This window comes from Vanellus vanellus, assembly GCF_965231255.1.
Source record: "Vanellus vanellus genome assembly, chromosome: 5".
NCBI classification, from domain to species: domain Eukaryota; kingdom Metazoa; phylum Chordata; class Aves; order Charadriiformes; family Charadriidae; genus Vanellus; species Vanellus vanellus.
Genome location: NC_138910.1, coordinates 29939329 through 29957083, shown reverse-complemented (window position 1 = coordinate 29957083; position 17755 = coordinate 29939329). Strand labels below are relative to the sequence as shown.

At 50.2% G+C, this 17755-nt stretch overlaps 1 protein-coding gene across 2 annotated transcripts in view; it reads right to left on the bottom strand.

The window, feature by feature from the left end:
* NRP2 (neuropilin 2) overlaps positions 1-17755 on the bottom strand; it is a gene marked incomplete at both ends in the record, with an annotated part of 88552 nt that overhangs the window by 4739 nt on the left and 66058 nt on the right. The window contains 2 exons of one of the 2 annotated variants that reach the window (XM_082483484.1): positions 13316-13357; positions 15835-15931. In XM_082483484.1, the coding sequence (XP_082339610.1) occupies positions 13316-13357; positions 15835-15931 (139 nt within the window). The remainder of the gene's footprint in view (positions 1-13315; positions 13358-15834; positions 15932-17755) is intronic. The other variant, XM_082483485.1, reaches the window with a different exon arrangement.

Here is a 17755-nt window from a genome sequence, read left to right as displayed (position 1 = left end):
CGCCATCCCCATGTTCCCACTCCCTGCTTCCTGCAGGGTCAGCAGGCTCTGGGGCAAACCAGGGATGGATGCACTAGGTGATGGTGGCTTGTGGGCACTGCTACTTACTGTCTTTCACTTCCCAATAACATCTGCATCTGTGCCTCCTGGTACAAAAGGGGGGTAGCTGGCTGCCTTCTGGTCCTTTCCACAGTGGGGAAACAACCGTGTGCTGCTCATTTCCCGCAAAACAGCAAGTGCCCTCTTACGTGCTCACCCCTCTCTCCTGCTGCTACAACATCCATCTTGGTCAGTGCTATCCCACCTGGCAAGGGAAGTGTCGGAGGCACACAGCTAATGCCAAACAGCACCCACGAGAGCCCGAAACATTAAATCCAGCTAAGCCCAGGAAAATGGGGTCAGAAATTACCACTCCCCAGCCTTGGCAGAGAGAGGCAGAGCTCCAGTGCTGCTCTGATCCCTGCTTTTCTCCCTTTGCTCATTCCCAGCCCTTTTCTCTGCACAGCAATAGCGTGACTCCAACACACATCATTTTGTTTTGACATAGCAGAGCAGCCGCCGTGGCCTCGCCTTGACACCACTCCGTTTGGCGGCGGCGGCGCAGCGCTGCTCCTCCGGCTGGGAGCCCCGGGGGCTGGGGGGCAACACCTCCCACCCTCGGGGAAGCGCTTCTCAAAGCAGCAGCGCAGGCACAAGGCAGAAACACTCCCTCTGATGCCCCCATCGCTCTATTTCCAGCTGAAAATCCACCTCACTTCTCTCTTCCCCACTCCTCCAGAAACACAGAACGATTTTAGTTTACAAAAGGCCTAAATCCCTGCCAAATTTCAAATTAAAACAGTGCTTTGGCTACAGCTGAGCATGAAAGAAAGCAAACAAGCAGCCTCTCCCTTGGCCCAGCAGCCCTCCGCAGCACGGGAACCCCCGGACCTTATCCTCAGATTGCCTCGGGGCTGCCCTGGTGATAGCGCACAGTGCACACCATGGCACCATCTTCAAACCGGGGGGTCACAGAGGAGCCTCTCGGGCTTCCCGTACGCAGGGGAAATGCGGCTGAGCAGTTGAAGACACCCCCCCCCCTCCCCAAAAAGCGCTCAGGCGATGTGGAACTATGCTGGGCGCTTGGTGTGGAGGCGAATGTGAGCAGGCAGCTATTTCCAGCCCCGGCACTGCCCTCCAACGCATGGCACCCTGCCTTCGCTGCACACATGGTAGATGGCCAAGGTGGCTGCCCGAAATGGGGACCCTGCCAACCCCTCCCTGCAGCTGCCACGTCCCCTGTTGCAGCCCGACCCTTTCCCCGGCACATCCTCCTTTTGCACCTCTTGTCGTCACCGGCACAAGGCCAGGAAAATGGTGGCAGCGGCATGCATGCATACGGCATTACAGTAGCATGATACAGCACAGTTTTCCTCTCCCTCTCTTTTATCGCTGGACTACCCAGGTTAGAAGCCACTATCCGGATTCAGTGCTCTGTGCTGGAGCACAGTCCCTCAGCGCGAGGGCAGTGCTGGCAGCCCGCTGCCACTGCACAAGGGCTGGGAGCCGGGGGGAGAAGCCGGCAGCTCTGTGGCATCCTGATATGTTTATTGCCCTCCCCGTTGCTGCTGTTTGTTTTTACAGCGACAATGGCTAACGACACTATTCCTCAAACTGGCAGTTGCGCCTGCAATCGCTCCAAAGAGCCGCCAAAGCCACCGATGGAGGAGCTGTGGCGGAAAGCCAAGAGGCTGTCCGAGCTCGCCTCGGGGCCCTCGCCTGGTGCCTGCGTGCCAAGCTCTGCTGCCCTGACACGGGGTAAGCTGGGGCAGCCCCGACAGCCAGCAGGTTTTCACAGGTTTTCTAGAAGGGCAAAACTCCCAACACAGCCCTATACACAATCTGGTTTCTACCTCATTCCTGTACATTCCCAGCAGAGGCATTGCAACCCATCCCTGCACAGGAAAAATCCAACCTCGCCCTCACAGCCTGGGGGAAAGCAGCCCCGAGTTCCCTGTGCCAAGTGCCATTTTGCAGGCGCTTGCCCTGGCAGGAGGCGGCCCAGCTGCACGTCCAGTCTCCCGGCTGCCTTAACAAGCACCGTGCTTCACATCCTGCTCCTGACCGATCCCCCTTCTCGGACATTGCCCAGGTAGGGCGCAGCACAGCCCTTCCCACAGAGGCCTTTGCTTTGCCAGGCCATCGCTCCTCCCTGCACAACCCTCTTTGCCACTGGCTTTGCCCCAGTGCTTACAGAGAGTGCCCGTGGGCCCTCTCCTACCAGCTGCATGGAACTGCTTTCCTTACAACACGGCAGCAACCATAGAGATAAAAAGGCACCATCATCCCATGTACAAGCAGGGGAGCCATGCCGGGACCCTCCCTGCGGCGCACAGGAGACATCAAGCTTCCACCCCTAATGCCACTCGCTGAAATACACAGCCCCTACTGCTACCCCAAAAAGTTTATCCTTTTTTTTTTTTAAAGTACACTCTTAAACGCCTTAAGTTACCTGCAAAAAAGGTTGCATCAAAATCACACTAAGTGGTATTTATTTTTTTAAACAAAGAGTGCTAATTTTAGCTGCTTTCTTCACTGTGATGCACTGCAGACTGAGCAGCACCCAACTCTCCGGTCAATCTGGTTGCGGCGCACATACAGAATAATTAAACCCTGAATGATTCCTCCCTTTTTGTCTGTTTACTTAACAGAATTTTTTTCTTCCTTGTTGGGAAGCCATCAGCCAGTCTTTCCCTCCCTGTTTTTCGCATGTGCATATTTGTTTTGAATTTTGCTTGGACAGTCACTGAAGTGTACAAAATGCAAATTACAAGTGTATGGGCTTTGCTGTACAATTACAGCAAAAAAAAAAAAAAAAGTGGCATGGGTCCTCAGCTTTGCTTGTGTTTGAACAGCCGAAGCGAGGGATCACATTTGAATTATTTTTTTGTTGATGCCCTGAATTCCTAGTAAAGCCAGGAAGTTTCATTGCAAAGCTGAGCTGTATGCCAGGGTAAAGAGTATGACAGAAGGAAAATAAATGCAGGAGGGAAAGAAAAACCTCTCAAACTGGCAGCAAAATATATTTCACATGAAATATGATGCTGCTGATTCCTCTAAAGGGGTGAAAGGCGCACCTGAAGAAGATGGGAAGGACAAATGCTGTAGCAAAGGTCCCTGTAACAAGCTGGGAAGACTCGAGTGGAGGGAAAGCAAGGAACGCACACCTCTCCAAACCCTCGGTGCCGCAGCACCTGGGCCGCTCCCGCGCAGCTCTCCGCCACAGTCCGACATGCAGAAGCCCTGAAAGGATTTTACAGAAGAAGAACGCATTGCCATTTTCATTATTAATTTTGGTAATGGCTTACCCGGTTTTCGTTGTGCTTGGGGAAGGAGTGCACAGCTCAACTGAGCTGGCAGCCAAGCCGGCCCCTGGGACCCTGGGAAGTCAGATGTCCTGTCTCCAGGGGCCCTGGCTGGAGAAATTCTGCATAATCACATTGAGCAATTTAGCACTTAAGCAACGCTAGCGAAATCCCCAAACGATCCTAAGTGTCAGTCCAGCCGCCCAAAACTCCCACTAAGGACCGGTACAAATGTAATGGATCTAAAAGCCACTATTAGCGGCCCAATCCTGAGCGCAGCACGGCAGGGTGCGTGCACCAGCTGTGCTGCTGGGAGCTGGGTATTAGCTGCAGGTCTGCATGCAGCAGGAACGGCAGCTTCACCTCCCTAAAGGATTTAGCCCTGATGCTCTGAAAGGAAACATGGAGTTCTGAAACACCACTTTGCTTTAACTGAGTGTTATTGTTAGCAAAGAAAGAAGGAAGAAAAACCCCAGATATTTGTATAAAAATATCATCATTTTATTACATTCCACACAATACATCTTCAAAGAGTTTCAAATTTCCACAAGATATTTTTCACACACAGGCAACTGGGCAATGCTGGGGATGTCAGGGCTCAAGGAGCAGGGGACAACTGGGAATAAAAATCTTGAAGTGACCTTCTGTTTTGTCTTTGGTGATTTTGGTTTGAAAGACAGGGTGCCACATTCTCCTCTCTGACACACCAATGCGCACTTAATAAAGTCCATGGGAGTGAACTTGGTCGAAGTGAGGGGATGGTCTGACCTAGGGAGATTCAATTGACTTTGGAAATGTGATGGTAGCATCTGCTGACATGGCTTGGGCTGATCTGAAAACACAGCAAGCGCATGCCAATATTTCACATCTGTTTTAATTTGCAGCTGGCTGGGGGGGAGGTAGGATTCCACATTACAAACCATATGCACCGCAACACCAGTGCTGCGTAACGAGGAGGCACACAGAGAAAGCACCCCAGCTCTGGAAGCCTCTCTCTGGGGAACTCTGCGTAGCACTGCCTGCAAGGTGGCAGGAGCTCCCGCAGGTCCTTTACAGCTCTGCTGGGACAGGCACGTCCCTGCTGCCCTCAAGAAGCTTGTGGGAGCCAGTCCCCGGGGGAATGCTGCCCCGAGCATCCACCACCCCTAACATGTTCACCATGCCAAGTCACCCTGGTTTTTTTCTGCGCTCCCTGCATGTTTTAGACACTTGCTGTTGCAGCTGAGGGAGTTCCACTGAAATCTGTTGAGTTAACAGCATGAAAAGCTGAAACAGGCTGCACAAAAAGAGGCAAGGAGGGAGGGCAGAGTGACACCCCCATTGACAGAGACCCCCTGGAGAGAGGACTCCACTGCCATAGGGCCAATACCACGTACACACAGCACTGTGTGTTTCCACTTTTTCCCCAGACCAAAAGGAAGCTCAAGGCTGCAGGGAAGTTAACAGAGCTGCTCGCCTCGACTCATTTTATGCAATATTCATGGACAAAGGAGGGGTGGGGAGCACTAGCAAGTTTAGGAGGGGGCAGGGAATCTGATCACTCATCACAAATGAACACAAACAAGATGGAGAACCTTGCTCACTGGAGGTACTTTTTTTGCCTGCAAACAGATTAGAGTTAACGATTCAAACCACTTTTGCATGTCATCATTCAGTAATTTATATAAGGCATTTCCACTACAATACGCTGGGCCATTCAACAGTCAGAGGCGTGTTGGAGGCTCCATCTCGCCTCCCCGGTTAAAGCAGCAGCAATAGCTGGGCCCCCCAGACGCGCCTGCTTAGGCTTTGCTTGCTAAATGTTACTGACGTTTTAAGAAGCAGAACATTAGCAAACGCAAAACTAATTGACATTCTAGAAAGTCAACTGGCAATTTTTATGATTCAGCAGCTATGAATTGGGCAGAGGAAAAAAAAAAAACAACAAAAGCCAGAAAGGGGAATTATACTTGTCCCTTGAACATTTCTAGCAGAAAGACAAGGAGGAGCCCTCTCCCCCCTCCCCATGTAAAAGCAAAACCATCAGCACCCAGAGCGAGGATACTTACAAAATAAATAAACCTTCAATTCTCAAGAAACTACAGTATTTAGCATCCACCTTAGACCTGCTGAAGTCTACGTGTTACCCTAAGGCTGGCTTTAACAGATACAAACAAAACATTCATTATGAGCTTCTCTGATATAAGGCAACTTTAAATAGATTCACTTGCGGGTAGGGGAAGAGGAGGGTCCCCCCCCGCCCCTTCCAAACAATGGCTGTGTTATCATGTTGGCTGCAGAAAGAATAAGATGGAGAGATCTTACTTTTTGGACGTCTATGAACCTCTCTGGATTCTTCTAGCCATCTGAGGTGGACATTCCTACTGTCCAGCCTGGCCTCTTCTTCTCATTTTGCACCCGAGACATTAACGCTATCAAACAAGAAACTCAGCCAAAGCTAGATAAGGCAACAAAAAAGCATCGCTCTCTTCCCCAAGTAAACAAATCAGGGTATTTACCACAAATGTGTCCCAGACCTTCCAGAGGGGAGGCAGGAAGGGGGAAAATTTAAAAAAAAAAAAAAAAAAAAAAAAAAGCATTCCCTGTGCAAGTAGAAGCAACAACAAGCAAATTAAAAAAGGGGCTATTTCTAAACATACATTCAGTCAGTCAGACGCACGCGCTCCCATGCACACTTGCATACACAGGTTTAGCACACACGCACACAAGCTACACACACAAGCTTCCAGGCTCGCCGTCAAGTTTCCTTGCAGGTTGCCTACTGGGAGGAGAAAAACCACAAACCAAACAAGCCTACCAACAAAAAAATACTCCCCAAACAAACAAACACAACAAAACAAAAAAACCCCACCCAACACCCCAAGAGTTCTTGAAAAGTAATCGAAAGGGAGTGTTCACTTCTGAAGTGAAGGGGCGGTGTGTCTCTTCTGGCGATCCAAGATGCAGCATTAGTTTAGAGTTTGTAAAAGATTCGGGGAGGGTGGGGGGGATGGAGAAGGGACGGAGATGTCTAAGAGTTCACACGTATGCTAGGTAAGGAAAAAAGTGCAAAACTGAGGCAACGTATTTGAAGTCTTAGTTTCTGTCTGTCTGTTTTGTGTTTTGTTTGCTCTCTCGTTCCTGTTCGGCTCTCAGCAGCGCGAGCTGGGGTCTTGCTCTAGTTTTATGGTTAGGGTGGGCTCCACGGCCACGGGGGCCCCGTTGGCATAGTGGGAGGTTTTGTAGGTGATGGAGTGATCACTCTTCTTGGCCGCATAGCGGAACCGGTGATAGTGGAGCACAAGGGCCAGCGCGACGGAGACCAGCACCACAACAGCACCTCCGGCGGCAATAACGTAATACCAGTAGGCTGGGATGGGCTGCACTGACACCGTGTCCACTGTGGGCTCGGTCCCTGGCAGGAGGGTTGCCCCTGGGGAGGAGACACAGAACAGGGTTGCTAGGTGGGAGGCATGCAGACGCACAGAAAGAAACACACATGCTTTCAAGAGTACAGCACGGAGTAACACGAGGTCCCGGGGCCACCTCCGGATACGGGGCGTGTGCCTGGCCGGGGAGGGAGCACAGCCTGGCGTTTGCTGAGCCCGCATATTCAAGCGCCTTTTTCTTCCCTTTTAATTAATCAGGCTGCCTGGATCGCAATACAAATTCCATATGCACGCTATTATTACTGTTATTTCTGGCATCAACAAATGTTTTTTTCCCTTCTTTTTTTTGGCCTTCTCCAGATCAGCCACCTGGTTTTGTCTCCACATGGCAGATGTTGTCAAGCAGTGACAAAACACATCACATTCCTAATTGGAGGAAGAGCACAATCTCAGGTGGCCAAGGAAGTTACCACAAGAGACTGGGAAAGAAATTACAGGGAGAAACGTTTGTCATTCTTACGGCAAAGGCAGAGAAGACCACCTCTGTCTAAAAGTGCTCTGCACACAGATCTAGTCTCACCAGGTGCCCCCTTCACAGTCTTACACATTTCCTTATTATTTTTTAAAGTGAGAAAGGATGGTTACGGTTATTTACACAGCACAGGCTGCAAAATTCAACCCAACACTCACATAAGAAACTCATGCTCTCTGCAGCTTAAGCAAGCTAGGACTATGAACTCATGCCGACATCGCAAACACACCTAGGGAGGGCAGGAAAAGCACCTGCCTCCCTTGAATTCAAGGGCAGGCAGCACCCAGGCTCAGCCCAGCCACGCTTAACCCTTCCTACTCTTGCAGCTGCAGCACATTGGGAGGCAGGGCACGGCTGCACGGCGCTGCTCCTGCTTCCCGGGTCATCCTGGGACAGCTCAGTGCACATCTGGCGATCAGAGGCACGTAGGACCTTCCTGCCAGTCCGCAGAAGCATGCACGCACAAGCACCTCCATCAGGCACCGAGAAGAAGGACGGTGTCTGTGCTCGCACCCACGGCCCGAGAGCGGCTCTGTGCTATTCCTCTCACGCACGCTGTTCCCACCTCCCCAGCTCCGCTCGTGGGGGCACGCTATAAATAATTTGGGAGAGATGCACCGCATTTATTTACTGGCTACTTCAAGGTAGACAAAGTCCCCAGGGAAACTCTCCGAAGGGTTTGCTCTGCCACTGGACACATTGACCCCCCTGACTCCGCTCGCCCTCTCCTCTTGCTCCCAGGGCTGCTACTGGGGGGGCAGCCCCCTGGCTGGGTGCTGGCAAGCAGAATACTGGGGGCTCCTGTGGTTTAGTGTCAGCATATCGTTGAGCTCTGCGCTAACCAAACTCCAGCTTCATTTCCTGAGCAGGCTCAGAGGAGCCAAGGGGAGAAAATCAAAACAGTGCAGGATGCACCCGGTTTTGCTAGCAGCAAGGGCATCTCACAGCATGGCCTCTGCCCTCCCCTCCAAGTACTGCCCTGCTAGCAGAGCCACCGGTTATTTGGGATGGCGACCGCTTTTCTGCTGCTGGTGGCACAGGAGATGAGGCAAAATGATGGTTTCTCTGCCAGTCACAAGGCTTTCTTCCCCTCCCCATCCCCCAAAACCCCAGCACAGGGAGTGAAAATAAGAATGAACACTGCACCCAGATGCATAGTTACAACAAAAAAAAACCCTCAAAACCAAGAAAAAAACCCACACAGGCAAGACAAATCCTGCTTTTACAGAGCAGGAGGCTGGGAACCACCCACATATTTGTCATCGTAGGCAAGAAATTCGGATGTCTCAGGAGAAGCCTACCTGCCAGATATGCCGCCCTCACGCCATCTCACCCCAGCTGCCCCCTTGCCACCAGGAATGGGGGTGGTGCCTGGGGAAGCTGGGTCTGGGTCTGAGCTGGGCTGTGTTGGGGGTGGGGAAGGCAGAGACCAGGCAGCCCTCCTACTTCCTTCTCTACCTCCACCAGCCACCCTGGCCCTGGGGCAACGAAAGCAGTACATCCCTGCACCTCCCTGCGAAGCTGCTGCCCCTCACCCAGCTGCATGGGGGACACTCCGTGGGGGCTGCCGCCAGCCCCCCACAGGAGTGAGCATGTTCAACATCGCCTTGAGCTTCACTGATAACCCATCACTGTCTCCCACTGCAGATCCAGCTGGCCGAGCTGCCCCAGGCCTGTTTGCATCCCACCGCCATCCCCGATGGATCACCAACACCTCGCCTGTGCCTGACAGCACCAGGGCATGGGGCCAACCCCTGGGAAGACCGTGGGGCTGCTCGCTGTGCAGAGGCCACTCGTGTTTACACTTGGTGACAGTCTGTGCTTACATAGTGCCTTGCTCCAGCGAGAGATTTACAGACAAACAGCCTCTCAAACCACTGATGTGCACTGGGCCCTCCTGGTGGAAACTGGGTTGGGGAGATGGGGGCAGATGTCAGGGATGCCGACAGCTCCCAAGCCTGTGGGGGAGCAGCACTCCCCTCTGAAAAACAGAGGTGGGGAAAGTTTCTGTGGCCTCCTGATGTCTTTGCATTGTCCAGTACATTGCTGGGAGTACAAAGGACAGGCCTGTCCATAGAGAAGCATGTGCCATTGTGCCCAGCCTGCACCCGCTTCCCCTTCCCCACGCACCCCTGTCCTCTGCTTGCTTGGGGATGGAGGGAGGTGGCATGAAGCGCCTCAGGTGATCCCACTTGTGGGAAGGATCCCTGGGGGATCTCGAGGCGGCTGCGAGTTCAGGACAACCTCTGCTTGGCTCTGACCTGCTCCAGCTGTCCCCGTACGGCAGCTGGGGCTGCAAATGTGAGGGGTGGTGCAGAGCCTCTCCTTGGCCCCTGTTTCCGTACCTCATGGCCCTGCTGGGGAGATAGCAGAAGTCTGGAGAGTTCATTTAGCAACTGAAGTCATCAAGGAATCACACTTAGTTGTCTCTAAGCCCTAACGAAGCCAATTCCCAACATTAATGATTGTTCTTCCTTACATTGTCAGCCACTAAATATAGCTGCCCATCCACTCAGCGCACAGCACTGATGTTATCTGCTCTGTTTTTACTGGCTCTGCCGCTCTCTGAAAGTTCTCTTTTATATCAGTGGAAAAGTTCTCTGCTCAGGGAGATGGAAAAAAAAAAATTCCATCATCTTAACTTAATAATTTTTCCACTCCCCTTTGCCTTCCACCACACACACACACACACACACACGTGCCCTTCCTCATTTATTCACTAGGGCTCTCGTCTTAACAAAGAAGTGCCTCCTGCTGTTCCTGTCCAGTTTGTGGGTGTTGTATTTATGCACAGCTTGGGGCACAGGTCAGTGGAAACCCAATTTAATCCCTACAGGGCAGATGATTTCACGTGGGTGTGCTGCTGGGCTCACACCTCCAACCTGGCCAGGTACAGCCCCTCCTCTTCCCAACAGGGAAGACTCTACAGGAACCAGTTTTAGAGCTGTGCAGCAGAAATCAAACCCCGAAATAAGCAAGAGCAAAAGTAACCTGGGGAAAAAAGGAGAAAATCCTTTCCAGAGAGCCTCCTAGAGGGCTGCCTGCCTTGCTCTGCTACTGCCTTGTCACAGCTCGTATTCCTCTCCGAAATCATTGACATTAACTACTGTGGACAAGCAACACAGCTGGACTTTTCGTAGATGGCACAGCTGAAAGCGAGCATTACACTCATCTAATCTGAATGCCACAAAACCGGTGTCAGCCTCAACCCCTTAATTGCTACCTGCTGTTTCTCCAAGAAGATATCCCTGTCTTGATTTCAGGATACCCGGTGTGGGAGAATCCACCATTCCCAAAGGCAAGTTCTCCCCACAGTTTGTCTCCACACTCTTTGGAATGTCTCTTATTTTTAGCCTGGTATTTATCTAACTCCTTGCTTCCAGCCACTTGTTATACCTTTTCTTTATGGGTGAGATGCATCAACTCTCAAACGCAGCACAGTTTAAGCACACTTGACTGGTCGTGTAAGATCCCGACCCACTAGCTGAAAGATATTCCACCCACACAATTCTTTTATTATTTGCCTTGTGATCCTGGAGCCTGTAAGGTGCATATTTTCAGCTTTGCTCCCAAGCCAAGAGAGAAAGGATTTGTTATTATTTTTAATGGCATCTGACTTTTTCAGCTCATGATGTAATTGCAGGAGTGAGGGCTACAGAACATCTCAATACTTCCTGCACACTCTTTCCTCTCAAGCTCCCTTATTTTCTCCAGCCAGGGACTTCTTCCCCTCCTTTTGTCATCTCCTGTTGTGCATCTCTGTCTTCCCCTCATTTTAATTGCTATATTGCTTTCTCCAATCTTCATCTTCACTTCTTCATGTTTGCCCTCTGCATTTTGCTCCTTCTCTGGTGTCCTGGTTCTGGTGGGGATAGGGTTAATTTTCACAAGGAGCTGGGGTGGGACAGAGCCTGGATGGCTGACCCAAACTAGCCAAAGGGGTATTCGATACCATGCTCAGTATATAGCTGGGGGAGCTGGCCGGGGCTGGGGGGACAGGAATCACTGCTCAGGAGCAGGCTGGGCTTTCCAGGTTCCAGTTGGTGAGCGGTTGTATATTAATTGTGTTTCGTATATTTGTTTATCAGTATTATTGTTGTTGTTTTCCCCTCTCCTTTGCTATTGTGTTAAACTGCCTTTATCTCAACCCATGAGTTTTGCCTTTTGTTTCTCCCCCCCGATCCTGCTGCAGGGCAGGGGAAGTGAGCGAACGGCCACATGGTTGCTTTTTGCCGGCTGGGGCTAAACCATGACACCTGGTCACTCCATCCCTCTGCCCCATCTATTCCCTGCCTGTCAGCCAGGGAAACCTTTTCAGCCTTTTTCTGCAATTGCTCCCCTGTTGTTAGCAGTGCTAGGATGTCCTCTAAGGAGCTAGCAATGGGCAGGAGCCCACTGGATTGAGCTGGAGAGCTCCTGTGTGAAGGGAAAGTGTGCCTGCAACAGCATCTGCCTGTGGTGCTCAGGGACCTCACTGTGCTGGGCACAGAAAACGCTGTCCCTACACAGCCAACATGCCCTGGGGAATACAACAGGGAAATGGAGGCATACAGGCAGCAGCGCATGGGGTGAAGAGCAAAAGAAACAACATGAGTTAGCAGGACTTTGAGATAGACTCAATCTGAGAACCCAGAATGAGGTTCAAACTGAATATGACATGGATGTTACAAGCCCCAAAAGGCAAGGATGCTGTCTGCAAAACAGGTACCAGACCAGGTCCAAGAGAACATAGAGACATGGTTTAAGTAAGGAAGGGCTGTGAGGCTTTAACTCCAGCTGAGAACATTGCAGCAGCTTTTTGGTAACACCACAAGCCTGAGTATCATAAATAAGCAGCCTACAAACAAAAAAGCCCAAATTCCTAGTTGTTACACTATGGATATGACTGCAAAATATGGTGTTATGCCCTGCGCATGTCCCTCCCACTGGTAACACTCCACACCCTGCCTCACATCCCAGGGATGGAGTCGCACACATGACTTCAGTCTCCGTGTCTACTTTTCCTTTACTGCCGCAGCTCCCAACACAGGTACCTGCCAGAGACAGCTTGCCCCATACAGATGGGCAGCTGCTTCTAGGGTAGAGCCCAGCTGTATTTAACAGCCCACCAGCAGAGCAGGGGGTGGGAAGCATACAGACATCATGTCCAACTGAAAACAAAGGGCGCGTTGATTGAACTGGCAAACCAACTTTCAAAATTAAGGAGCCCCAAGTTTGCTCTTTATCACAATGCAACCCCCAGAAACATCGCAGAAGAGGCAGGCAGGAAAATGAAATCCAAAATCAAAACATGGGGATAAACCTCAAACAGACTAAACTGATCTCCCCCGCAAAGGCAGATAGCTTTTCCCACCCCAGAGCAAGACAAACAGCATCCCTGCTGACTGCTCAAAAAGTGAGGCAGTTTTCCTGAGTTGCTCACCTTTTCTCTTACTCTGTAGGTTTGATCAGAGAAATGCTGGTTTCTATCCTTCAGGCTAGTATTAAGCTATTAAATGCACCATTTCACCTTGTTTTCCTTTTATTGACTGTCACCTTCAAAGCTCCTCATGGCCGTTCGCTCTCCTGTTTCTACCTCCCAACTCCCTTCCCCTTCCAAGCAGACTGGCCCTACCATCCCTCACCAGCAGCTCAAACACCACCACTGCCAGAGCATCCATAAACTAGAGAACAACCTTCCCACACATTGACGTAAGTCATCGCCACCTCACCTCACTTTTAATTGGCTACTGGTTTTTCATTTAAGTCAGTTGATAACGACCCTTTCTTTACTCCTCAGCCTTCCCATTTTGGGCTCTGCTGCTCTTCATGAGGCCAGGTGCCTTGTGATGGCAGGTTTCCTAATGGTATTCAGCCCCAAGACAGTGGGACTTGTTTTTTTGCCTGCTCCCTGTCACCTAGCAGGAGTCAGAGGGTGCCACCTCCTGCTGCTGCAGCAGGGGAGGTTTAGCACACGCTTGCCATTTCACTGCTCAGAACATTTGCCGTTTGTACAAGCACGCACATCGCTTCCCTTCGATGTAAAAGCCCATGCCAGCAGAAAGAAACCACCAAGAGAAGTGCAGTTTTACCTGGAAAGTAGAAGTTCTCACCTGGGAAAGCTGTGATGGGTTCTGCAAAGGAACAAAAAACAACCTAATATTAGAGAGGGGAATATTACATACAAGGCCACAGTTCATGTTTCTCTTGATCGGTAGCTGCCAAGCCAAGCAGGCATGGGGCTGTGCCCCACAGAAGCCACTCGCTGGGAACAGTGTGCGGGGTGCCAGCCAACCTCAGCCAGATAGGGAGAAACCCTGTCTCAGCTGAGGACTGACCAGACGCAATAAGCTTCAATTCAGACACAGACTTCAGAGAAAAATATGTCTTAGGTTTAGGGTCATTTGGATTCAGCTGGCTGGCCTGAATCATCCAAAGAAAAAGTCCCACCTGGCCCAGTGACGAAACCCTGAAACCCCCTAAAATTTCCAAGAGCGGTTTGGTTTCATTATTGACATGGGAACTGCGTTACTTCTGGGCACCAATGCCATGCTCCTCTCCATCTCACAGTGACAAGAAACAAAGGCAAGTGATTTTTTTTCTTCTCTCAAGATAGTTTGAAGAAATAATCTATTACAAATTACTGGATCTGAAAAGCAATAATCAGTACTTATTACTGATTACTTTCTTGCAGAAGTAATAGACTTCTGATTATTTTTAGATTACTTCTGCATTATGCCTGTGAGTCACAGAAGCAGATTCTGGCTTTACTGAGTGCTATGAAATCATCACTCAAGTTCAGAATGCGAATGACACATTTGTCAAAGGAAAAAATTATTGTGACTTATTAGCGTTCTTTCACGCTAAAAAGGAATCAGATTACTTCCCAGGATTACATTTGAAAACAGTAGCCTGTGCTGGAGTCAGCTATTCTCATGGCTCTGACAGAGAGAGAGAGCAGCACTGTATCTCTGCTGTTTCATTATTATTTTGGTGACATTGGAAATGACCCATGAGTTATGTTAAAGTTTGCAGTGGGAGTCCTTTGTTAGAAATGATCTGAAACAAACTATCCTTACCAGTTTTAAGATTCCCATTCAGCTTCCTAGAATGGGACAAATAATTTTGTGTAGCAGTTTGGTGTTATTTTTAGGGCTGGCAACGCTTGAAACTTTGCAATTTATTAATGCTTTTGTTTAGAAATACTAAGCTTTAGGTTCGCGAGGCCCAAGATACAGTAACACTGGAGCTAGGTGAATTGCTGAGCTCTAAAGAACTTAGATAGGAAATGCCACTAGTGTTAATCATCAGTCTTGCTTTTCTTTAATGCCATAGAAGGCAAGGGATTAAACCACCACTGTCTAGCCTTAAATACAGGGAATTTGACATATGGAGTATTAGCTTCTTTGGCAGATGGGAGACCAGCAGAGTTCAAAGCATCAAAGAAACGGGGACCAACAGCGCTCAAGAGCATCTCTGGGGCAGTCCCGGTCCTCTGTTCTATTATTAATGCTGGTGTCTGCACCATCTTCACCATCGCCTGCCTGCACAGGGCAGCATGTGACATGACCAGCCCTTCCCAGGCACAACTTGTCCCGTGCCTCCACTCCTGAGATATAACTCCTTGAAGAGAGCACCCATCCCGCTTGGGTTAGGAGGCACCGGAATCCTCCCCTCCCACAGCAGAGGAGAGAAGAGCAGCTTCACTGAACGGGACCTTTCAAAGCCCAAAGGGGAAAGAGGCTTTGCTCCACTGGACTTTTTCCACTGACTTCAGGATCGTTGAACATGGCCACTTTGCAGGTGTTAAATAGTGAAACGTGCCTCCCCTGAGTCATGTAGAAGAGCAGGCCCTTGCTTTTGTGGCCAGCTCTCAGCACAGATCCCACTAATTGAATACTGCTGGTCCCATTGTCAACTGGGATGGGTCTAAATCCACATCCAAGCTAGGTGGCGACTAGAGTCATCAGAGTGCATACATGAATATGACAGCTAGAGGAACAGGGCAGGGCAACAGCTCCGCCAGCAAACTGCTAAAAAACCACTTTTTTCTCTCTCTTTTTTTTTTTTTTTTTAAGTCCTCTCTGTCTTTAGCATTGAACGAATCCACCTGGCTTTTGGCCTGGTTTGGGGAACGGTGAATTCTAGGACAAAAATTTCTTTTGTTATTCTTTTAACATTGCTGTAAAACCCCTCTGCTATTTTATTTCTTATTAGAGAAGACTCCTTTTGAACTCATCAGCCCCTCTAAGCGTGTAATACTGACTGACAGCTGGTTTCTTTTGTCCAGCACTTTCCTTTTAAATTTGGTGTATGTCCTTATCACACAGAATAGTTCTCAGTAACCCTCTGCTGCTCTTTCAGCTTTGCGTGGCAGAGACATGTGCTTCCTGCCTCTCACACCAATGCAGAGCCCCTGTCCCCCAGAGACTGAGTCTTCCTCATTTCTTTCATGGGCAAGGAAAGTCTCAGCTGAGATCTAGAAACTCCCAGTAACTCAAGCGGGGGACAAGCCGTGGCCAACTAGCAGCCTGCAAGGGAAGGCTCTCCAGCCCCAGCCACCCCCACCCCCACCCCCACCCTGGGCCCCGTGGCCAGACACAGAACGTACCCATGCAGTTCTCCAGTGGGATGTCGGTGCCTAGCCGAATGTCATCAAGGGCGAGCTCTCCTGAGTGGCCGTTGCGTATAAATCCCTCAAACACAATCTGTGAGAAATCAGGACAAAAGTGTCAAGGCTAAGCTGGGAGGCAGAGAGCGTCTGCTGTTCCCAAGGGAAAGGGCAGGAGATCTGCTCCTGACTTTCCCTGCACACCTGTGGATGACCTGAGACTAGTTCTGTTTCCTTGCCCTGCCTCTGCCATCCCTTTCCCAGAGAAAGCTGGTCTGCAGGGATGGGTTTGGCAGAAAGATCGTTACCTGGCCTGGCAGCACTCGGCTTGCAATACGTTCAATTAAATGTCTCTTGCACGGAATAAAGACTCCGTGAATCAATGTTCAGCATCACAGGCCACCTCCTGGCCCTTGCACAAATGATGCAAATGGCATAACACTGACTTACAGCAGCAGCAGATTTGGCCTGTAGTATTAACTGGACTACAATCAGAAAAAGGAAGGGAAGGACACAAAATGCACTGCTACATTAACTGTAAAGTGCTGTTCCCATCAACATTACATAAGAAGTATTGAAATGTTAGAGGAGAAGGGTCAATTTATTCCCACTTAATCACAGGCAAAATATATTTACAAAAATAAATAGAGTCGTTAGCTCTAAGAACTGCTGAGTGGAGAGACTTGCATTATTTACATAATGATGCTGTTATTTAGCTAATGCTGGTATATTCACATTTAACGCACAAAGTAGTCAGCCAGTGCCCATCATTCTTAACTGTAGGCATATTGCGTTTACTGGTATTTTATTAAAAAGCCAAAGACACATATGCAAACTAGTCATGCAGCTCTGGTGCTCTCTGCTTTCTATTTCCCTTACTACTCTTGAGGGTCCAAATAATTTCCTAGGGCTATGTATTTCACAAACCTCCTCTCGCCTGCCTGCAAGGAGACCTCCCTGAAGGGCTGGGTGTCTGTCTGTGGACAGGACAGAGTGTCAGAGCCGTTGGTCCCAAACATGAGCCATCAACCCACACAGGAGGCAGCAGTTTGGAGGGCTCAGTGGCTTGAGAGCAGCAGGTCCCCGGGGCAGGGCCAGGCTGGGAGCCAGCCAGAGTAAGGCTCCCTGCTGGGGTGGTCATCAAAGCACTGCATCAGGCCTTCAAGTGGGTGTTCCCTTCTGCTTCGGAGGGTGCTGGATGCCGTGCTGATGCTCATTAACAAGTGACAACAGCATCCCTGGCTCCCTGGCAAACGGCGCACTGCCCAGAAGGGCTAACCATGCCAAAGGCACTCCTGGAAGCAGCAGCCTCTCCGTGGGGTGCTGGCACGGCCATGCTAGAGGGGCTCAGGCGGCTGCAGTGAGCAGCACAGCTCCCTCCAGCTCATCCCGTCTTTTCCACTGATCTCCTGACAGTGGGACTGGGTCTTGATCCCACAGCGCTGCACTCAGCCCTCTGATCTGGTCTAAGGTATCCAAGAAGCAGATTCACAAACGAACCCACATTCCCCATTCCTTCTTCCATGCCAGCGCTTGCAGCCCAGTCTGGAGAAGGGCTGTTTGCTGCCTACCCTTAAGAGCTGGCCGTGCCCCCTCCCAGCTTCCCACTTCTCCTGGCTGCAGGGTTTGGGTTTGCTCCCTGGAGCTGCGCGCCTGCCTCTGGTCAGACTATCTGATGACCATCAGTTGGGGGGGGGGGGGGGGGAAGCACAAACCAAAATGAAAATAAAAGAAGGGAAAATAATTGCAAAGTGGGAGATTTGAGGAATATAAAAGGCAACAGGCTGAACAAAGGCCCAAGTCTGTGCAGAAGACAGGCACTCTCTGAATAACAAACAGTGTCGTTTAGTTACTATAGTAACTCGAGAAACACAATGAAAACAGCCACATTCCCTAATGATGAATGGGCCCTGGCTCTGAA